General features: G+C 42.6%; 1 protein-coding gene across 2 annotated transcripts in view; it reads right to left on the reverse strand.

Moving 5' to 3' along the window:
• Window positions 1-8,255: 8,255 nt before the first annotated feature.
• Window positions 8,256-24,107, reverse strand: part of PRKCA (protein kinase C alpha) — a 116,876-nt gene continuing 101,024 nt past the window's right edge. For both annotated transcript variants that reach the window (XM_065034975.1, XM_065034974.1), the window contains 9 exons: window positions 23,193-23,336; window positions 22,217-22,390; window positions 21,230-21,321; window positions 19,594-19,656; window positions 19,261-19,399; window positions 13,462-13,542; window positions 12,163-12,270; window positions 9,581-9,721; window positions 8,256-9,094 (listed from right to left, as the gene is read on the reverse strand). In XM_065034975.1, coding sequence (XP_064891047.1) covers window positions 8,930-9,094; window positions 9,581-9,721; window positions 12,163-12,270; window positions 13,462-13,542; window positions 19,261-19,399; window positions 19,594-19,656; window positions 21,230-21,321; window positions 22,217-22,390; window positions 23,193-23,336 — 1,107 coding nt within the window. In that variant the 3' untranslated portion in view covers window positions 8,256-8,929. The remainder of the gene's footprint in view (window positions 9,095-9,580; window positions 9,722-12,162; window positions 12,271-13,461; window positions 13,543-19,260; window positions 19,400-19,593; window positions 19,657-21,229; window positions 21,322-22,216; window positions 22,391-23,192; window positions 23,337-24,107) is intronic.

Genomic DNA, 24,107 nt, shown 5'->3' on the forward strand with positions numbered 1-24,107 from the left:
ACCTGCAGCCCAGCTCTCCTACCTCGTTAGCAGCTCTTCTCTCTACCTCGTTAGCAGCTCTCCATGATTCCTTCCCCACCACACCCATCTATCTCTCTGCTGCTGGCAAAAGATGAAGTGGAAACCCCTTCTGGCCAGGAGCTCAGCATGGCAGCCCCAGGCAGGACAATCAGCACTTTGCATCTTCTCAGCATCCTCCAAAACTTGGAGCAGGACTTTGCCAAACCCCACAACAGTCACTTCTTGGAAATTTTGTTGTTATTGTTATTGGATACATCACCTTTCAGCACCATCTCACCATTTCCAGCACTTTGTCCTCCCCACTTTTCACTGTTTCCTGCTGAGCTCCCTCCTGACCAAGAGGGAGGATCTTCCACCACAGCCACATGTGGGGTGAATGGAGCTGGGTGGGACCTTCCATATCACAGGATGTTATTCACCTGTGCCAGTCTTTGCAGGGCTGGAACTTGACCCAGCTGGAGCAGCTCTGCCAACCCTCTCCTTTGAGCCACGAGTGCTGGGTTCCTGCAGGTGACATCCACAGGGAACCTTTTATCTGGTTTGTCCCTTCCAGATGAAGTCATCTTGAAGGCACTCAGGACATTACACAATAAAAGGTCTGCTCTTGTCAACCTGGGCCATGAAGAGAGAGCCTCAGGTTTGTCTCCCCTCCTGCTCTTAATTTGCTCTACACTGACTTGTTCAGACAGTAAATCTGCCCAGCAAACAGCCTGGGATGAGCTGCAGCCGCCCCTTGACTCCATGCACAGCTCTGGTCCAGTGTCAGACAACAGCTATTGACCCAATTTAATTGCATACCAGGATATAAGAAGCATTCTGGGCAGGGGAAGGGAGAGTCCACACCAGCCAGAAATCCCAGCAAAAGAGTGAGAGCAGGTAGATGCAAAGTACTGGCGACGCGATGCTGAAGATGCTGTGACTTGTGTGGGAGGTGACGGATGCTCCATGCCAGCTGCCTCGGCACTTGCTATTTTTTGTCATTTCGTGGGCAGCACAGCTGGGGAGATGCCTGGGGAGATGCTGGAGCAGGGCAGAGAGGCACAACATCCCCGGCACTGTGCTCAGCTGGACCCACTGCCACCCCGCTGCTGTCCCCATGCAGCTTCCAAACACTGGGAATGACTTGCTGGAGAGACTGTTGAGATTTTTCTCTCTCCATGAGGGTGTTTGTGGGGCAGATTTGGCACTGGGTAGCAAAACTGGCATCAGCATCCTGCGTTTGGGCTCCATGGCTGCCGCACCCACGGCTCCTGTGCAGACAGATGCAACCTCGGGACGGGCTGGGGTCAGCACATGCTTGTACAGCAGCTGCTCCTTATCCCAGCAGCAACATTATTATTATTATTATTATTATTATTATTATTATTATTATTATTATTATTATTATTATTATTATATTTCAAGCACTGAAAGTAGGAAAAGAGGGAGAACTCACAGCACCAAAGAACACTAGCTGCTCTCCCCTCTCCAGGGAGGTTTTTCACATCCCGCTTGCACCACAACTAAATTAAAGGGGATAACTCCTGCGGGCTGTTAGAGCTGAAGCTCCTTGTGCTGTTTCTCCTGCACATCCCTCCTCCCGCGGCCGCTGCTCGGGAGGAAGCACAAGGAGAGGTGCAACATTATTTTTATCTTCGCACCCACATGCTGTGCAAAAGCGTTAAAAAAGCAAGGCGCAGAGCCTTTCGCAGCCTCCCCGAGAGGCTCTGACTCACGGAGTAACAAAGGCGCACGTGTGAACGGAAATGGTGTAGTTTATTTAAAATAAAACACCCTCTGTTATCATATGGGTCTACATGGAGCCATCCCCTTTCATGTCTGGTCTCCAGGGTTGGGGCCGGTCCGGGTTCCCATAGGAGCCATAGGGCTGGCTGTAGGACAAGCAGCAGCAGGATGAGCGATGGCTCTGGCCACGGTGATCAGATTTAAAAGGTCATGTTTTGGAAAGCAGTTTAGATGACATTAATTATTAAAGCCTCGCTTGTATTAAGGGTAATAGTTTTCCATGGGATTTATACAGCACTGAAATTCATTACCAATCTTTTAATGATGTTAGGGTCAGTCAGGCACAGGAATGCTAAATGACTTATCCCAAAAGGACCAGAATTGATCCAAGGGGTTTGGGGTGCTCTCATCACTGGCTGTACTCTTCCACTCCTTCTGTCCTTGCACTCATTGCTGGTTGCTTTTGTAACCATTTCTGATGGATTTTTCCTGAAATCAGTTAATCAGTGTCTCAGACATGGTTACACCTGCAGGAGAAGCAAATGAATCCTGTTAAAAGAAGTGTTACTGGAGGTGTCACTGAAAATGTTGAAGCTTTCATGAAGTTGAATATAACTTGTGAAGTGTTTTTATACGGATGAGGAAGTCTACCTGTCACAGGCACTGAGTTTTATTAAATGCCTTGAGTGGAGGAGTGAGATAAGAGGGGACGGATCAAGTCCCCAGGGCTGAAAGAAAAATAACACAGATGTGGAGCAAACAGTGGTTTATAATCTGAGAAACGACTGGTTTGAGTCCACGCTGCCCAGGTACCTGTGCTTCCTGAAAACATCAAGTAAGGAATGAGCGCAGGTTTACTAAAAGGCCAGTCCCTGAAAACCAGACTTTACTGGGCAAACCCAGCAGCTAAAATGCTGCTACAACCACCTGAGCATCCCCAATCACCTGGGTCTGGGGCAGCTTTGTAACACACACCTACACTGGGAAATTGTAGGAGCAGGATGGGAAAAAGCTAATGTGAATGAGGACTAAGCCACGGGTTTTGTAGAAATGAGGAGTATTGCCAACCCCCCTGGGCATTGCAAACCCCTCCAGGCATTGCAAACCTCCCTGAGCAGCTCTGTGGGGCAGCAGAGGTCAATCAGTTTTAAACTAATGCAGGAAACATTGGTATGTGTACACAGCCTTCCAAAACGCAGCTCCTTTCACAAATAGTTCTTGGCTTTGTGGGGCAGCTGGATTTATTGTGCTCCCGAGCCCTATGAGGAAAGGGGAATTCATTCCCAGCACGTGAATCACAGCCTCTGCTGCGGCAGAGCGAGCGAGGGGTGATTTTGATTTTTGTTGGGCGAGAATAAGATTTGAAACACTTCTACGCAGGCTGCCATTGCCCGGTTGTGTGTTTTGTTTCTTTTTATCCTCACTCAGGTATTGCACTTTAAGTTGGATTTGGAATTTCCCTCCATCAGGCGGTGCGGCAGCGTCTCCCGAGGTGGGATGTGGGCGCTGACTCAGGGACCAGCAGCTGGTGTCTGACACCATCACCCCGGCAGCGAGTGCGGCGAGTCCCTGGAGGAGGAGGCGGCATTGACTCATTCCCCATGAGATCTGCCTCATTTCACGCTCCTCTGCTGCAAAAAGCAGAAAAAACTTAAAAAAAAAGGCAAAAAAGAAACCCTTGCAGGTAACTCGGTGGGTCTGGGCTGGGAATGTTGGGGAATGACCTATTAGAGAGCAGCGTAGGGGAAAGGGACCTGGGGGTTCTGGGGACAGCTGGGTGACCATGAGCCAGCACTGGGCCCTTGTGGCCAGGAAGGCCAATGGTACCTGGGGTGGGTTAGAAGGGGGTGGTCAGTAGGTCAGAGAGGTTCTCCTGCCCCTCTGCTCTGCCCTGGGGAGACCACACCTGCAATATTGTGTCCAGTTGTGGCCCCTCAGTTCCAGCAGGACAGGGAACTGCTGGAGAGAGTCCAGCGCAGCCACCAAGATGCTGAAGGGAGTGGAGCATCTCCCGTGTGAGGAAAGGCTGAGGGAGCTGGGGCTCTGGAGCTGGACAAGAGGAGACTGAGGGGGGACTCATTCATGTTTACAGATATCTAAAGGGGGAGTGTCAGGAGGATGGAGCCAGGCTCTTCTCGGTGACAACCAATGGCGTAATGGGTACAAACTGGAACACAAAAGGTTCCACTTAAATTTGAGAAGAAACTTCTTCATGGTGAGGGTGGCAGAGCCTGGCCCAGGCTGCCCAGGGGGGTTGTGGAGTCTCCTTCTGTGCAGACATTCCAACCCGCCTGGACACCTTCCTGTGTAACCTCATCTGGGTGTTCCTGCTCCATGGGGGGATTGCACTGGATGAGCTTTCCAGGGCCCTTCCAACCCCGGACATTCTGTGAGTCTGTGGGCGCCGACTGTTCTGTCAGGTCCCCGTTGCTTTGGGTTTAGCAGCACGATATTCAATACATTTGACAGCAAGCAGAGGAAGAACTCATCTGTCAAGTTGTTGCAATATTTGTACATTGCTTTCAAATTTCGAAAACAAAATGACATCAGTCTAAACAAGGCAGGTGGCTGGACTGGGGTGAGCATGGCCGGTGGGACTGGGAGGCTGTGTCCTTTCCTCCCAAAGGGCTAAAACCAGTTTTTAATGGCAAAGGTGAGTCCCTGAGCCTGATTTACCACCATGAATCATAATCTTCTTCCCAGGAAGACATGGCAGAGGGTAGAATGAACCACTTGGGGCTGACACACACAGGGATGTGAAAAGGTGTGAGATTTTGGGGGTCTAAGTGCTAATAAAGAGGACAGGTCCCTCCACCAGCAAGGCTTGCATCGAGCTTTAACTCAGATGCTCCCACCTCAGTTTCCCCAGTTAAACCTCTTTCGAATGAAAAGGGGCTCAAGTTAAAATTCTGTGTATGGAGAAATCGGGGTCTGGATCTGGAGGCTTTGCGGAGCGGTTTTGGAAATGGGGGTTCACAGACATAGACCAAACTCTTGCAGAAGTAATGATCAGTGATTTTTATTCATACACACTCGCTTTGAAACTACAATTAATGCTTAACAAAAGCATTTCATGCAAACAAAGACTGGAAGAGATTGAGAATTAAGGAAAAAAAAACCCTGTAATTATTAATCAGTTTTGTTCACTATACTTCCATTTTTAAAATTATTTTTTGAAAACTGAATTGCCTCTGCAAAGTTTTTCGTAGATTCTGGGAGACAAATGGTAAGAAAATAAATCACGTTCTCCTCTTTATTAATACAAAATTTGGGTCTTAAAATAATAGTAAAAAAAATGAATGAGTTCACAGTAGGATTACTCGTTTTTAAAAAAAAGATAACATGCAATCACTTCAAAAGTTTCAGGTGTGCTCTGTATTGTGCGATATCACACACGTGTTGGGAACTGCATGTTTCTGAAAGAGGCAACGAGCTGTTTCGGTGTTTTCCTTGCACTCATTTTAATAGCACATGAGAATAAAGTGAAGGCTTCGCAGGGATCAAGCCACAGATCATATTTGTATTACTGCTGCAAGAACGTTGTTTTCTGCCCAAGTCAGCCAAGTGTTGTGTGCGCAGGCTCCACCGACCTCTGTGGGATGTGAAACTGCTCCGAGTTGAGCCCGACGGTCCGGCCAGAAGCACAAACTTCATATTTTTGCTGAACTGGGGTTTATTTGGGTTTTTTTTTTGTGTAACCTCAGTGACTTTCTTTTGAAGTACCAGCTGGTTTCCAGAAGAACTTTCTTCAGTTTGTAAAAGGAAATTCAGTTGTATTTCTGGAAAGATCAGCAAGATAAATCACATTTTTCCTCTATATTAGATTGAGGGGGAGTGTTTTATTATGGGAACGCGCTCGCTCCTTCTCATGTGTGTGCAATCGCTGCTGGCCAAGGGGCTGTCCTGGAAACCCACGTTCTCTAGAAAACCAAATCTTGTGAAAAATATGATATAAATAACATCTGTATTTAAAAATATACGAAAATGCTTGCTTGGTACTTAAGGTTTCGCTTGCCATTATAAATTCCTGCATGATAATGAAGCCATTTGGAGTTCTTGTTAAAGGGCTGGTCCAAGCTTGAGTGCGCTAGGCGGAGCAGAGAGGAATTAACACAAATGTCCCACCCCCACCCCTGCTTGACACAACCTTTCGTAAGAGTCGCAGATGCCTTGAGAAGACAATGTGAGATATTGCAAGCCCAGGAACTTGAGGTAACAACGCTACAGAGGAATTTCTGCTTCTGCATCAGAAAAACGGGGGAGCAAATGCTAAGAAAGTGGCTGAGAGAAGTAGCCAGAAAATGAGCAGCTCTGCCCAGATGTTGGGCCAGCTCTGTCCAGATGTTGGGCCAGCTCTTTAGTGTTCTGGTGTGACCTGCACTGACCATCGCAGCTGTGCCAGCAACAACCGCTCACAACGGGACTTCCCTGCACAATTCATATTTAATGCTGCAAATGTCGGCCCGGGACCCCCTGCCCATCTTGGCTGGGTTGGTTCTGCCCCTCTTCTGCTTTTCTTACCGCAAAACCCCACGTGCTGCTATTTCTCCTTCTATTTTCCTTTTGAAAAAGTCTCTTTTTCACTTTGTGTTCTTAAAACACGTGTAACGCCGCCTCTCAGCAGATTGACTTATTTGAGAGCCCCTTATTTATCCAAAATCTGAGCCTCACTAATCTGTTGAATCTATTATCTTCTACATCTTGATACCCAGATATTCTTAAACTATGTCAGGCTAATAATATTCAGTAAAACTTAAATAGTGATGAATGCTGCACCAGCCCACCTGCTTTATGGTGAATACCATAAAGTATGCAACATACAAACAACATGAAATCCCAAACTTGGCTGGTAACATATTTGAGATAGAACAGTTTAAAAACTATATTCCTGAAGATTGTGAGTTCTGTTGGTTCAGGCCACAATGAGTTCTCGTTAGCTGGTCAATGCCCCTCATTAGCAGTGTGTTATCCCAGGGCTCAGGAGGGTCCAGTTCACCCCTTAAAGCCGGGGAGATGCTCGAGCTGGGGCAGCAAAGGGGCTTAAACTGGGAAAGAGTCCAACTTCTGGATATTGCAAATCACGGGTCCCAGTCACCAAAAATCCGGCTCCCTGAGGGCACTGCGGGTGCAGAACCATGACAGCCACAGTTCACATCCAACCGTGTTTCACCCCAAAACTGTACCCCCCCCATCCCAGGTCACCCCCTTCAGTCAAACCCACCCACCCGGCTCCCAAATCGCAGGACTGGATCTTTCTAACAGAATCTTTGGCGCAGGTTCCATGGTTTATTGTCATAAAAGACCATTAGAAAGTAGATCCCCCCACCCCCCTGCCCCAAGTTACATATTCTAGTGTAAATGTAAGACTTTTATGGCAAATATCTTACTTTTTGAATGTGTTTACATGCTGGAAAAATTGTAATCAGTCTGCATGCAGCAACAGAGACATCATGCTTCTGGCATCCTCATGCACATCGACACAAACCGTGCCTATGGCTGCTACGGTAACAAGGCGGAAGGAAAGAAAAGGAAAATGCACCGACTACCGTTTTACGTGCTGTAACAAAACCAAAATATGCACAAAAAGTATTGACTGATACTTGAATTAATGTCTTCTGGTAAGTTGTAAGAGGAAATATCAAAACTTTTTTATCTAAGTGACAGAGGAGGAGAAGATTGCATTAATTACAGTGTTCATCATTGCAAATAAAGTCTATTTCTTTCTCTGCAAGTAATAAGCAGACGTGAAATGAAAGCCTAATTGAACCTCGTATAAAACCTGCAGGTAGCAATTATTGTTTAAAAGTAGATCTACCTTTAAAAAAAGAGATTATACCCTAAGCTATTAACAATATCCAAAACCTAAAGTAAAAACCGAAACAGGAGCAATAAAACATCGAGCTACATCTAAATGATGTCATTTAGAACAAGAACCTTCACAAATAAAGCACAATTTGTTTTATAAAATTTTTCTAATACTCTTTATGCTTGATACGATTATATCAATAATATAGATCTGCTTATTATTAACCCTTATTATTAAGAGTTGTTACTAAACATGCAAAATTCATTGCATGAAGCATATGTAAAACGTATTAAATTCCATTCTATCAATAAAACAAGTTTTAGGTGCTGCTTCTTTCAGGCTTGGTTATTCTACAGCCCCAAGTTTGTTCAATTAAAACTCTTTATTTTAAGACTAAATCTCACTTGAGTCATTCTGGAGACATCAGGAAGTCACTTGGGGCTGCATCTTTTGTTAGTTTAGTATATATAATGATTCCTTCCATTTACTGCCCTATCCTGCAGACTATAAATAAACACGTGTAAATAAGCTTGAAGGGATTAGAGTTTTGTTTTACATTCCAGGTTAACAAATTTCATAGTAAAATACCGGTATTAGAACTGGTTAACAGTAAACTCGAGGAGTGGTGCAAATTAAATGAACTGAACAAACAATGGCACCCTGGATCACAGAATAATCTCACGGAGATTAAAAGTCACAAAAATATTGTTAAAATTATTACTATTATTTTTATTATTATTATTCTTATTATTAAAGACAACATACCACCCTTGAGTTTATCACATGCTACTTAGCAAAGATCCTAGAGATCTGGCCACCGCTGGAGTGTTTCAACTCGGTGTCGCCTCATGAAGCCCCGGGGTCTAATTGGATTTTGCGTCCCATTGCCACCCATTCCCAGTTTGTTTCTGTCACATTTTCAAAGCAAATCCTTCCAACGAGTGTTGTGCAAGTCCTTTCGTTCCCGGTGCCGTCGCCGTTTCAGTCTCTCGTGCTGCTCGTCTCCCCGACGTCCCCAGGCGGAGGTTGGGTTATTATTTTCGGCCTGTGTGTTAGATTATTTCTAACACAGTGGAGTGGAGCAAAAGGACAGTGGGCAAGTTGCAAAAATATACAACGTACCAAAAAATGGGTAAGTTTAGACAAGTTAGTGGTGACTTCAAGAGGAATAAGTGGGTACCGTATACTGATTTATCTCCCAGTAAGACAATATCGCTGTTGCAAAGCCAAGATCCTGGATAAGTGGCCTCTTCCCCACATCTTACACCTCCTAACCCTACAATTTACAGGCCTAAATGGAATCAACAAGGCAAAAGCCTAAAAATTGTAGGGTTAAGGACCATTCCCCACTGCGGGATTTGTTCCTGGTTTGCTCTTTCATGCTGTGTTTTGTAAAAGGGGGTGTAGGAACTGGGGGTTGACGTAAGAGAACCCTTCAAAATCGGTTTGGTCTATGTTAGCAATGACCAGCTGATCCGGGGGCGTTAACACCGGCTGTCCTCGCGTGAAGAATTTGTCGAAGTTTTCGGCACCTTTGCCACACTGTAAGATAAAAAAAGCAAACAGAAAAAAGGCTGAAAAACGAGGAATACATAGGCAGTTGCGGGGATTATCCTTGCGAAGTCAAATGCCACTCCAGGGTGGGGAATACAAACCCACCGGGGAGAAAATTCAACCCAGTAATTCAGACTCCTTCAATCACTGACTTTAGATGATGTTCAGAAGGGATAGTTGGGAACTGCATTTATTACAGGCCTCAAGTGCCAATTCTCCCCGTTTTCAGCTTGTCACGCAACACATGATCGTCTGGCCAGCACTCAAACCACTGACAGACTCTTTCACAAGGAACGAAGTGTGTTGGGTTACAGCACCAGGTGCCGAAACACGAGCAGATTTACAGACTGGTCTGGCACAATCGAATTGCCTTATCTCAGAAGCGTCCCGGGATTGCAGCACCGCTAATCTCGCCCCACGGGGCAGCACGACTGCAGACGCATTTAATAGGGAAGCGCCTGGCATCTCACTCACCACTTTGGGTTTGAAAGGTGGCTGAATCTCTCTGTTTTCCAGTTTCTCCCAGTCAATTCTCCTGAAGAAAGCGTGTTCCCTGATATCTCTTTCACCTTCCAGGCCGCAGCCAAGGCGTTTTGCAGGATGTTTAGTCATCAGCTGTTGGGAAGAAACACCACGTGATTTTAAATGAATTTAACGCTGGAATGAAAGCGAGACAGACTTTCCCCAGACTGCGATGCTCTTGCTTCTCCCGTGAAGATGCATAGCTGCTAATAAAATTGTTCTGGAAAGCTAAAATTCATTTTTTGAGGATTAATTTTCTTGTTTGATTACTGGAGACAGCACTTCGGCAGCAAAATCAAGGGTTGCGGTTGAGAACGTTCTCCATTCGGCAGAGGCTGCTGCTGGGGGTGCGGGTGGGGACAACCTCCCAACATATTAGCTCACAACTCACTCCTGAATCTCACCTTTGGTCTTTCAGTTCAGGCTTATAAATCTCCAGAACAGCTTCTGCCCTATCTCAACAATCAATTAAACTTAATAAATTCCAATATACTAAAGCTGTACGAAGCACAACCCCGCCTTTCATCTTTCTGGGCTTGTTCGAGACATCTCATTACAGAGTCTACAATTTCTTGGCAGCCGGCTGACAATATCTAATCAGCGTTTCCTCCCTTGCATCCTTAATGACATGCTGGTCAATATTATGCCCAGTTGCAGAGATTAAGTAGACTTGGAAAAAACATCCAAAACAACACAACAAACCCACCAGCACTGCATGCTTGGAAACAGTTATGTGCTCCTTAATTAACAAGCTCCTCAAAAGCTTTTGAATTGATATGTACATTAGGAACATAATGTAGCCTTTGACTCTCAGTTCCAGTGTTGTGGGGACTTTTTAAAGCTCTTTCACAAATTAGATATGATTAATATACTGTGACACCTCAACACATCTTCTTAAAAGCTCAGCTGTACCGCGTTAGTCTTCCTCCAAATGTTGAGTTGATCAGATTCCAATTCTGAACCGAAAATAAAAGCGACTCGGAGCAGACTTTGGGAAGTCAGCTGTGCACTGGGCAAGGAATCGCACCCTGCTTCAAGCTTATGGCAACTTTGCCATTTTCGTTACATTCTCTAAACCCCTTGCTTTAACAGTAGGGGATATAAGAAAATGCAAATGATGATTCCACTGGTGTTAATTCTGTTTCAAAGTCACTGCGTTTACCAAACCAAACAAACTCTGTATTGGTGCAGCAGATGTTAAGCAACCAATTCTATCTCAAGAGCACAGCGGGCACGTTCCTCTTGCCCCACGGTGCACAGTCCGGGATTGCGGAGCTACTGCTGACCACAAGGTTCAGAAGATTTCTCATATTGCCTTCTTAGCTCACGTATAATGCTCACTGAAATCTGGGATTAATTTGTTAGTTTAATACAGAAGATGAAGGTGTTATTACCACAGAGACTTGACCCTAAACCTAGCGGTGCCGTTTCATTTGAGCTTCCTGACCTCCCTTTGCATCAGCACCTTGCGAAACAGCAACAGCAGGAGAGCTGAAAACATGGTAATTAGATCAGGTTCAAACTGTGCTGTTTGAATATATGATTTTCACAAGGCATCAATCTGCATGTACTTTGCAAAAATATATCACGCTCAGTTTTTGTTGGCCAGCATTTCTACACCGGGATAGGCTCCAAAATTAGAGTGGGCTTTCTTTCTACCTTGTTCCGAACAGCTTTTCTTTTTCTTGATGGTTTTTCCCTTACGGGATTAATATCCAGCTCCTGTACAAGACTTCATCAATGGTTGCAAGGGAAAGGAAGAAAGTAAATACCAAATTAACTAAGTACACTGATATTTTATCAGTGTTAAGTAAGACATCAAAGTAACACTTTATAGACGGTGGTTTGGAAAAGCTACAGACTGACAGTACTCTGGGGAATCACATGGAGTCAAGGGAAAGTCTAATGAATTCTTTTTTCATGAGCTAATCCCCTGAAGTTAAATCTATTATTTTCCTGGAAAAAAAAGCTCTAAATTAACTTAGAAGCTTAGTTGGTTTTTAGGCCCCACAGGTTACAACTGCGTCAGGATTTCCGCACAGTTTCCTTGTGTTTACACTCAAGATTTTCACATAAGCTCATCTTTACCTACATTTAATAATTATTCTTACTAGCTCTTCTATCACGCAGCACACTGGGCTGAGGACTACAGCGTGTTCGACGGTGTATCTAGTATACCTGGTAAATTCATCTGAGCTCAGATAAATCCTTGCCTTGTAAAACCAGGGTTGTGCTGCTGAGGGTCAGGAGGAAAGGTGCTTGGAGACGGCTCGCATTGTCGTCCTGTTTACACACTCTGCTTTGGATTTGGCAGCTACTGATTGTGACATTTGTTCTTACCGAAAAACAAGCAGGCACAGCGGGAAGAGCTGAACACTTCTCGGGGACACCAAGCGGTGAGCATTTCATGGCAGCACCGCTGAGCACAGCCTGACAGAAGCTGCGCTTAAAAATACTACAGCGCCACATCCAAGCCAGACACATTTAGTTGTTCACAAGGATTGCCAAAAATGAACTTAATGGTAATATCTCACCCCCTTGCAGATGGAGACAGCTTCTTTGGACAGTGATTTTGGATAGGAAACATTATGCTCCATTATGGACTGGAAAAGTTCGTCTTCATCTTCTCCATCAAATGGAGGCTGTTGAGAATAAATCACAGGTAAGTATCTGCTGACCCAGAAGCCAGTGTTCATCAGTCTCAGGTAGAAATTGAGGAGAAAATTTCATTTCTTCCCCCAGCATGGCACTCAGGCCAAGGAAATGTGTGCAGGATTATCTCTGTGATCATCTTCAATCAGCTTTTAGAGCTACTGTGCACCAGACAGCCCAAACATTTTAGAGGGTGAAGTTTGGAGACTGCAACTTCCCATTAGCTTGTATTAAGATATATCCATTCCTCACTTGATTCCAGTTAAACTCCAGTTTGTATCTGTAGACTTTGCTTCTGTGGAGACTGTATCACAAGTACAGGCTGCATTTTATTAGTAAATACGGGTGATGAGCAAAGTGCCCGTGGGTGAGTCCCCAGGAGCCGGCATGGTGCAAAGCTCAAGTAATGGTAAAGCTCATTTTCTCAAAAGCATTCAAGATGCCTAACAGTTGCAATGCAGACTGTAAATGTTAACAACTGCAATTGCTACACTCCAAAAACTTTTAAAATGTTGACAGGAATTTAGCAGAGAAACAATTACAAGGCATTTGTTAAAAACATACATTTTAAGCTCAGGAAATGCATGCCTTTAGCTAACGCTCATTGAAAGCCAATTGCACAAATCTTTTTGAACTCGGGACTAATAGAATTGCTTAAAGTTGGTAGTTATCTGCCATTTACAGTGTTGCTTTCTCCTTGAGTGGCTCAAAGAGCAGCATGTCATTAGCTGTGCAGAATAAGGGGTCTGAAACTGAGCATATTTCAAGTGGTGAGACCCATACTTTACCCCTAGGACATATAGCACAAAAACTGTATTCTTGTGACTGAACTGCAAGACAGAGCATATACACACTCTTATTATGTCTCCCTGTGGTTCCAAACCACTGAATGATATTTCTTCCATGTGCCGTGCATTTCCCTGCTCAAGTGCCTCCCATTCCATTTTGAAGACGGCTATTTATAACATTATTACAGTACAAAGGAGCCGTATTCAAAGGCAGTGTTGGATTATGTGGGTGCAATACAAAGAGCTTAAAGCCTAAATACATTCTCAGTGGAGTCAGTCAGGAGGACAAGGAGATAATATCAGTATGAAAGGCCCCAGCCCTGTCCCCTAAGGGTCCAACCTTTGGGGTGCCCGGAAACAGAGAGGTCACAGCGAGCCGGGGGTGGCTCTTACCTGCCCAGCCAACATCTCATAGAGCAGCACTCCGTACGCCCACCAGTCCACAGACTTCCCATACGGCTGGTAAGCAATAATCTGTACAATCGCAAAACAAAGAAAAACAAAACACAAATTAAAAACCCCTATGTTAACCAGCACCCAGTCTCCTGACATATCAGATAAACAGTAACGTGCAGAGATGAACATATTTCCTTGAAAAAGCCCAGAAAGCCAGTCCTATAATCCTCACTCCAGCTACTCATCGGTTTCAGTGGGAGTTGAACCGTTTTGCAAATGTTAGTCCCATGTCTTTTGGTTCTCCGCTATCTTGGGAAATGAGGCTCTTGGGAGACCCTGGGATGTGTGTGAGAAGGCAAAGGAGGACATGCAGCACCACGAGGTGGGAGACAAGGCAAACGTTATTCATCCCTTTGTGTCAAAGCCCGAAATAATAACATTCACTTAACTTACAGATTATCAATAATTAAACTTCTCTTTTCAACATTTATATTTTTGTTCTGCTGTAAAAGGAATCAGAATTTAAGAAAAGAGCAAAACCCTGAAACATTCAGTTCCATCTTCCCAAGTTGCAGGATTAAGATACTCTTAGTATGAAGCTAGATACCATCTCCACCAAAAAGAAAGGGCTTTCTGCTGTTCAGCCTAATGGAAATTTCAAGTATTTTGCATCCTCTGGGTTCACATCTGATTCACAGAAGCACAAATTGAGTTCTGACACAAGAACCCACAAGTGCCACCCGCACGTAGTTCCCCTTGTACGTCTTTTTCTTTAATCGAGGCCTCTTCAGAGACTGGTGTTAATTTATTTAAGAGATGCATCTGGGCATGCTATGGAGGGGCTTTGAGGTGGAGAACTTCTCTTGGATCTCCATCTAAACAACTGTGACGGATCCGGTGAGTCGTGAAGGGACGTGGAACCTGGTCCACCCGCTCCAGGGACAGCACCAGCCTCGACTGCTCCACCATTGCAGCGGTTACTCCAGATGTGCTTGTGTTTATTCTCCTGTTTGCACGCGTTTTTATTCTTTGTGAAACAAATTGCTAAGACAAGTACACATCACATATCCTAGATTTTTTTGTTAGCTTTCTGAAAGGGGAGTCCAACTGGTAAGTTTTGGAGTTTCTCAGGGAAATAAATGAGTCATCGGTTCAATAAAGCAGGACTACTAAGTAAAATTACAGTCTCTATGTGAATATGCTTTCACTGAGATAGCAGCAGCACATGAATTAAAAATTACTGCAATGCTTCTAAGCAAAGGATTTCAAAATCAATTGCACTTCGAAATATATTACACATCCAGAGGTAATAACAAGATTCTCAGCTGTAAGGTCCTACATAAAGGCAATCTTTATTAGGTATCTTTTAGCAGTAATATGTCATTGAAAATATATATTTGGGACATTATTTTATACTGTAGTAACTGAAGTACTTGGTTGCTCTCCCTTTCGTTCCTATCACAAGTTCCCAAAGGTCCACTGGAATCAATGTGGCTTCTTGAGAGAACAAACACTTTCAAACTTTAATCTAGAAAAACTACTGGCCTTTACACACAGAAAATGATGAAACATTTCATCCTCGACCCCTCTCTGTCAATCTCTCCTTGACTTACAGAAGAAAGCACTGTATGAGGAAAAAAGAACCCAGTATTTTTCAGAAGGTCATTAATTTATAAGGGCAGAACATTTTGCACACTAAGTGCGCTTCATGTTAGTAGTTTTGGTAGGAAGAATTTATTTCAGTTAGCAAATGAGAAGAAGATGCACCCATAGCACTGAGAAAGAAGATGCTGCTACACCCCCCTGGCACTGAGGTCTGTCCAGGAGGCCACAGACTGTTTCTCCTCCTATTGTGAAAGAGTTTTATGGGATTATTGAGGAGAGGAAGTATTTTAAATACAGCAATACAATGTCATAAAATGAAAGATGTAACAAAGCACAGACTCAATGACACTGGCTTGTTTATCCAGCAAGAGGTGACTCAAGATTGGGTTGTTCTCTAAATAGCATTCTCATCAGCAAATGTAATCTGCCCCAATTAAATCTGCCTTTGTGAGAGAGCAGCAAACAGAATCATCAAGAGAGACGGAATTAACATGAGAAAAAGCTCCTACATTTAACTTAACATATGGTCAGTGTCACTAAAATTTTTGTCCTATTCGATGCCACATGTCACCAAGAAAAGAAGCATCTGCTGGCCAGAGCAGGGTCCCCTCTGAGCTTCCCAACCAGTCGTGTGACTGGAGACGTATGGACACCAAGTTCCACTGGGACTGGAGATGTCCCACTGCAGAAAAGTCCCACTGCAAATGCAATGAAAACACTGAATTCACCGCAACGTAGGAAAAGGTGGTACCGTCAACATCTGCTGCTGTGCACCGGGAGGCTTTTTCCTTTAATCCTAATTAGATACACCCAGTTTGAATACCCAACTTAATCCTGGTAAGGATGTGATACAAGTGGAACACAGAAAAGCAATCTGCCCTGTTCATTCATCAACCGGCATCTCGCGCATGCAAACAGCGGTTATACTCATAATACTGGGAACTATTCAAAGCGTTAATTGGAAAATGTAAATGTGAGGAAGGAACGCTCACTTCAAGGAAGGAATTACATGTGGGAGGATGAGCAGATGAGTTTTCAATATACAGTCAAACATGCATTGGTACAGTCAGCAAGTCCTAAATGTCGTATTTTCAGCAGTTCCCTCCTCCTCATTCAGAAATCATCATGTTTTACCCACCAGCTGCTGCACTGCGAACCGTCACTGCCTGCCCTGAGCAGCTGCCTAAACAATCCTACCAGTAGGTACAAATGTGGTATATTTTAGAATACAGAAGGTTTACTGGTGTGAGCTCCTGTCTCACCACAGTGTGCAGAGCAGACCCACAGAGCCGTGAGGTTCTTCATGGACCCAGAGACCAAGATCTCCTCCTCCTCCAGCTACAATCTCTGCCTTCCACTGGCCAGGGAGGGGCAGAAAGCTCCCAAAACCCCTCCCTTCTCCTCCTCCTCCTCCACCATTAATTTAAATGACTCTCTTTTTCACCTCCTTTTTCATTTCAAATGTCCCATTTTACCCATCTATTGTCGTGTTTTAAGAGCTCTTCATTTTCAGGTTCCGTGGATTTGAGAGCTCAGGAAGACCTCACATGGAATTTCTCTCACCAAACCAAATTGGCAGAGGAATGTTGATTTTTTTTCCTTTTTTTTTTTTGTTCTTTTACTTCTTTTCCTCCCAGGAAGGCACAGTTAACAGCATGACACAGAGATTAATACCAGAAATTCATAGGAAAGTTTAGATCACTGCAGCCAGTGGCCAGTGGCCAGTGGGATAAATGGATTATATCCCAGAGGCAAGAGAGAAAGCGGTTTGTGAACGTATCTTCTGTCTACTGTAAGAGTTAAAACTTAGTTATTAGAAGAAATAAATATTACCAGCACAAGAAAGTCTTACTTATTAGCCTCCCACAATCCCAGCAAATGCAAGGTTAGAACTTGAAGTTTCGAGGCTATCAGAGGAGGAGATGGGAAACAGAGTTTCTAATTCAAATCCTTCTGAAATTCAGCATCAGCTCTGGCTGCGGCGGGGATGCTGGTGGGGGGCACATCCAGCCCCTTCTGCCTCTCTTGACCAGTCAAGAAAATACAAATTATTTGATTTCACGGCTATTCTACCACTCTGACCATACAGATTTAAGTTCAGCACATCAAGAAATAGTCTTTACTGCCTGACAGAAGTGGTCAATCTACCAGTTTAACCTCTACGTGTTCCTCAATCACATAGGATTAAAAAATGAATATTTATTCCAGTGTGTTATACACCTAAGTAATAACAAATGGTAACTTCCCCAGTCACTAGGAAAGCATTATTTTACAGTACACCAAATACTGATGGAAACAGCTAATTCTCTGTGTTTGAGTGGCACATGCTCCCAGGATTACTCTGCTCTAGATACCTTCAACAGTTTATTTAGATTTAGCTCATTCACCTCCACCCGTCAGGGAACGGTGTCGTGCAAATGCATCCTCATTATCATCTATTATACATTTTAGGCCATGGTTACACGCTGAAATGCTCCTGCAAGCAAAACACGAACCTCACTTTGAAGTTTGCCACAGACCTAGCTTGCAATTTGTCAGTCATAATAATGTCTTCAGAAACTAAAGAAAATCAGTCAAAAAAAAAACAGAGAATAGAAAGACTCATTTCCTCCCAGTTACTGCATGTTTGGTTAATTTCTTTATATCAAATTTCCAAATAAAGCAAAATAAATAATCGCATCGCTGACCCACACTGAGCATTTTGGCTCTGACAGCACGTTCTTTGGGATTAACTGGCACAAGACTATTGCCACAGAAAGGACACTTTTTAGTTGGTAATATTGGCTTCCTTTATGTTTTGATAGGAGCGACTGAAATACTGCTCTGGCTGTTCTCATACCCTACTGCAAGCAACAGTAATTTGTGAAAAAATCAAGGTTTTATAATACACAATATTTCACTCCAAAAAGCATGAATTAGGAACTGGTAAGAAACAAACTATTCTTCATTCCAGTTTCACGGAGATGACAAAATTCACCTTAGACACTAATTTACTTGTCCGTGTGTAAATCTCCCATATTCCAACAAACATCCATTTACAGCCAGAAATGTTCCAGCCAGAGCTGCCTCTTGCCCAGCACTCAGTGAAAAACTGAGCCTCTTGGATCAGGATTCAGGTCGTGTATTGAATTTGCAGCCAAACAAATCAAGACACTTGAAAGCTCAATATGCACAAATACCAGATTCTAATATTCATATATTTGAATCCTTTCCAAATCACCACATGTGCTTGTTTTCAGTGTTTTATACCTAAACCATTGAAATACAAATCATATCCAGACTAAAAATCTTAAGTCTAAGCTCGTGTTTATCACGGCGCTTTAAAATAGAACTGTGTTCTTCATGATCAAATGTTCATTTTGGACAGGTTGGTGACCGAACGTGATTTTCAGTGGCTTGAACGCAGCACAGGTATCGCCAAGTCACAGAAAACTGAAGGCAAATGATGGATTTATTACGTCTACTCCACTCAAGCCCTGATCTGAGAGCTCAGTTGAGGTTTTCGATGACTGGACCTTTACAGGGATCGACTGTGGGAGCTCATGAGCTTCCAAGGTCCATTCCAACCCAAACCGTCCTGTGACTCTGCACCGTCTGAAAGACACGGACTGGAAAAAACCACAGTAGTTTTCAATGGAAAACCTTCAACACCTCATGAGTCCCTTCCCAAAAATCAATGAGTGGTTTGTGGTTTCCTCAAAATGGCAAATAATCCTTTAAATATACGTATTTTGGCAGCTGTGTGAACCCGTGGAGAAATCCATTAAAGAAGCTATGTTTGCTCCCAGTAAAATGTTTGCTGACCTCAGCAACAACCTCAGCAACAACCATGGAGTCTCTATGACTTCAAAAATTAAAGCACAAAGTTCAGTATAACAACATTTCCAGGCCACGAATTTAAAATCACAATGTCGTGATCCCACTTCTTTAGTTGCTAGTGTGAACAAAACCTGAAGCACTGATCTCGTCAAGTTAGGTTTTCAATCAACTAGGTGTTTTTTAAAAATGGTGAAGTCTTATTGATAATATTGTGTTCATTCACAAAGTTATTCAATATACCTGCAGGAGTATAAGTGGTACCATCCACGGTACAATCCAGGGTTACAGCTATCAAAACTCGTCGGTGTAAATGTGCATAGGGACAATTTGCACTTGAGAGACTAAAAGGTTGTTGGAATGGTCAATATTTACCTCTGGTGCAATGTAGTCTGGAGTGCCACAGAAGGTCCTGGTTGTGACGCCGTTTAACATATGTTCTTTGCACATACCAAAATCGGCAATTTTAATGTGTCCTTCTGAATCCAACATCACATTATCTAATTTCAGATCTCTACGAGGAATCACAGCAATTTAATGTTAACATTTAGGATCAACCAGGGCAAATTTACCCACTTGAGTCTGGGTGAGGAACATGCGCAGGAATTTGGGGGGTGGAGGGGACAGGGATGCACACACACAGTCTACGAGGGACCTTTTGTGGGTTTCTAAACAGTTCAGGAATTACATATGTGAGATTTTACTCACCTATAAACGATCCCTTTGTTATGGAGAAAGAATAACCCAATAGAGATCTCTGCTGCATAGAACCTGTATGAAAAAAAACAAGTGATTCCTTATTGCCCCATGATTCCAATTCTTACAAAACATTTCAGAAATGAATCATGGTAAAGCATGATAATATAACAGCATATAAAATATATAATGCATAGTTTGTATATATATATTAAAGTATAAAAATATATATTGCAGGCAGCTGACACAAAAGACACCTTTATTTCGATTTTGACAGACATTTTCAAGTATTTGATGGTAAAATAATGCAGAATTTTTTTAGAAATTGAAAACGCCTCCCAGGACCACACAAAATGATGCTGCTGGAGCACAGCATTCACTGCACCGGCCTGACTGCCTGCAAAGGTCACTCTCCCTAATCACATATCAACGCTCAATTCACATTGCAATTCATACGGCATGAAACAATTTGCAGAAATAGTATTCCTTTATACAGGCTGTTAATGGATTAATTACATAAAGCTAATTTAAATGATTACCATATAAAATATAATTGCTGAATATAGTTAAAGGATATATAATGTTGATGGATGTTTGAAGGCAGTTGCTGTGGAACTATGCAAATTACATGCAGGAGGATAATTTAATGATGAGATGAATTTTGAGGCTAGTTCTGAAACACTTCTCAGAGGTGTTTGCGAACGCCTGTGCTGGAAGATGCTCCACAGGCGTGAGCTGTCATAACGCACCCTAAATTGCAACGGGTGTTGGCAAGTGACTTGAGCTGGGAGTCAAGGATGATCCGACACCATCTAGTTGTTATTTAGAGAGTTGTCGAAACTTTGCTCCATATCTCAAGTACTTACATTTAAAAGGCCTTTCATTTAAACAAGCCCTGATTACTTAATTCAAAACAAGACATTATTTAGCTGGATTCTTAAAACACTTGGCCATAGTCAATTTTAAAGTTTCATTGGTAAATGATTTATGAAACACTAATAATTGATGATGAGATGTTACAAAGCATGACTAAAGTGGTATTGATGGATTGATTTACATTTTAATATGTTACAGATCATTATCAGTAGCTCCCTGATATGCCAGATGCACAACTACCTAAAAGGGATCATGTACATAAACAACTTCTAGCCATTTATTAACTCAACGCTAATGAAACTTCTACAAAAAAGGAGAATCACAGAACTTCTTATAAGCTACACATTGAATTTATCTTGTAAATACTATCATTTATATTGCAACACTGAGTCTGTTTATATTGCCTTTCCTTATAATATTAATTCAGACTGAATCTACTCACTTTTTTATGTTCGCTTTTAAAACCAACACCAGAATACCAAGTAACATCTTTAATTTCCTGTTGCCTAGTTTAAATTCTTGTCGCTTTTAAAGCAGGCATTGCACGCCTTTATTCTTGCTGTATTTTTGAATACAAAGGCACAGCTACCTTTGGTCCATGTGTGCAAACAACATTTGTTAGCATAACCTTCAGCTTTTTGGCCTTAGAGCACAGTAAAAAAATGTCAGCTTAGACTTCACACCGAATCTGGGAAGAAGAAGAAACCTAAGCTTCGTACAGGGTAAAATTAAGATGATGACATGATTTAAATATATAAACGTGAACACTCACACTGCTTGTGGCTCCTTAAATTTTCCTACTTGCTGAATGTGATACATGAGATCACCCCCATTCACATACTCCATAACAAAATAGAGACGGTCCTAGGATAAAGTATTAAAGATGCACATGAACACATTAGAGAAAATATTAGATATGCACTGATCAGCAAAAGAGTCGCTAGCATGTTATTATAAAGCTTTTAAGATTATTAGGCCTGGTTGCACATTCTGGCAAAACCAATAGATGAGGAAATGGAATGTTCTGTATAAAACCTGCAGGAGTAAGTGACCGATGAGATCTGTCCAGATTGGCCAATTTTAGTGAAGTGGTTTTATTTATTATTTGTCTACAATGGTTCCCATAATTATTCACATATAGTTCTGTCTGGAAAATCTCTCTCTCTAAAAGTACATGTAGAAAAAAGAAATTAATGATGGCTGGAAATTCTTGCTTTGAAGATATTTCTGATCCTTCCTAATACATTTTCCTTTGGAAGATGGGAGATATTATTTGGATTATCAAAAAGAGGCAAGAAGAAAAGTAGTTGTAATGTTTAAAGTATCTGGAAACTTTACAAGTGAGACTAAATTAATTGCTTGTAGGTGTATATTTCAGCCAGAGGAAGATGGTGATATGGTATTTTGGCGGGAGATTTTTCTTGCACACTGAGGGCTTTTAAAGCCCACATCCAGGTATCTCAAATCAAACACGACCATAAAATATTTAAGTGCACTTAAGTAATATTTTCCCATCCAGTGACTCTCAGACAATAAGACTTAAACCAGTAGGTATGAACCCCAGTTTTCAGACAACTGAAACCTAGGTTTAATATTTGAAATACAAAGGATAATTGCACACAGTATCTCTTGGCCATTTTCTGTGTGCAGACACTATGATATATAGGTTGGATGATAATAAATGCTATTGGACTGAGAAAATCCATGATCACATAGTACACAAAACATGAGGGTGGCAAGAAAGACGGAGCTCACGTACAACTGTTTGGAAACAAGAGTGAAGCTGTGTCAGGAACGGTGGTTTATCTTGCAACGCCAGGACTCGTTTTTCCACCATGGTACATTCAACATCATCGTCCTGAATCACCACGTCTTTTTTCAGTATTTTGATTGCATAGAGCTCCTCTGTCCCCTTCCTATCTGCCAGCATCACCTGCACAAACAGAAACCACCGGGTGAAAACCTTCCCCATTGCCAAGGAGAGAAGGTGATTTATCTACCTGATGATTGTATAGCTGGCAATCCAGCCTTCCCTTTTATTGGTATAGACTAACTCAATCAAAACCCCAAAAATATCAGTATTACTCACCCATTGCAAAGAGCTGCACCAGTCGTTTCAGACAAAGCCTGTGCCAAAACCCGCTGGTTAATCGCAGGCACATTGCCAACAGGCTGAGAAAATGTTAAGTCCCATATGACTTCTCCAGTAAAGGGCACTTTATCATATAAGTGGTTGTTCAAAGAGACAGAAAAATAGCAGTCCTTTCATTCGGCTAACAGATTTCAGATATCTATCTATCTATCTATCTATCTATCTATCTATCTATCTATCTATCTATCTATATCCCACTCCTGTTTTTTCCCCATACTCAGCCTTATCAATGTTGACGACTTACAGAACCGGCAGAGTGACCTGGGTAGTAAAGCCAGAAAAGTAGACTTAATTTCCTTGAAACGGCCGAGAAGTGGGGATCTGAAAGTCAGCAACTGTTTCTTACATCCTGCCCAACAGTCTGAGCTTTTGGGTTTGTTTCGCTTGTTTTGTTTTCAAGCTAACTGTCCAATCATGACTGAAGCTGGCCTGTCCCAAGGGAACCAGGCTATTCCATGTTAAGAAAGCCTCCCTCAAAAATGCACGTCCTTTTGCTCCTTAGAGAATTCTTCACCCATTCCTCCTCAATAAAAACTAAAAGAATATAAAGAGTGCGAGCGGAACAGTAATGCAGAATCCCTACCTTTCCGAAGCTCCCCTTTCCAAGAACCATGAGAAAGTTGAAATCTGTGAGCTTCACCCTGTCCAGGTTGTTGGACGGCACGCTTGAGCTCTTGTCTTCTGTTGGAGTAATGACTTTGTTACCAGCTGGCCCAAGTTTGGCTTTCTGAAGAACACACACACACATACACACACAAAAACAGGAAAGTAAGAAGAGGAGCCCGTTTTCTCGGCCGGATGGGTGAAGGTCAGAACTGGAGACGACCAGATTTGAGGTGGCATTCCCAGGAGAGAGGCTGCACAACAACATCTGCACAGACACAACTTCAAAGACTCATTCCAACAACGCTTTTGACGTTATTGAGCGAATTGAAGTGGAAAACTGTGTTCAGGTATAACCAGATCAAAGCAGTTATCTGGTTAGAAGAGCAAAACCAAAGCAAAAAACAAAGCCAAAGCAACAACCAAAAAATCACTTATTTTCATGCCAAAAGCAGGTTTATCTCCTGTTTTTGTTTTGAAATACAATAGATGCTTTTCAAAAATATCATGCTGTAAACCACACAGGGTGTTTTAGGGTATGAACAGTCTCCTCAATACATTCTCTTTTAAAACTGAATTCTTAAACGCACTTCATAGCAAGAGTTCGTAAATTTTTGACATGCATTAAGAAAAATAACCCACACTAAAAAAAACCACCACAACACATGAGAATTAATGCAAATGAACATGGCCACTTGCAAAACAGTGACACATCAACTTTGATTTTCAATCAAGTGTTGATCTGGAAGTATCACATACAAGGGCTCTGCCTTGGCAAGACGGGCTGGTTTGCAGAAGGTTGCAACAATCTCAGTATTTCACACCACGCACCACAGAATTGCTCAGGTAAGTCGCATTTCAAATCTCAAATTTAATAGAAAAAAGTAAGACTCAC

This window comes from Columba livia, chromosome 18 (assembly GCF_036013475.1).
Source record: "Columba livia isolate bColLiv1 breed racing homer chromosome 18, bColLiv1.pat.W.v2, whole genome shotgun sequence".
Taxonomy (NCBI): Eukaryota; Metazoa; Chordata; class Aves; order Columbiformes; family Columbidae; genus Columba; species Columba livia.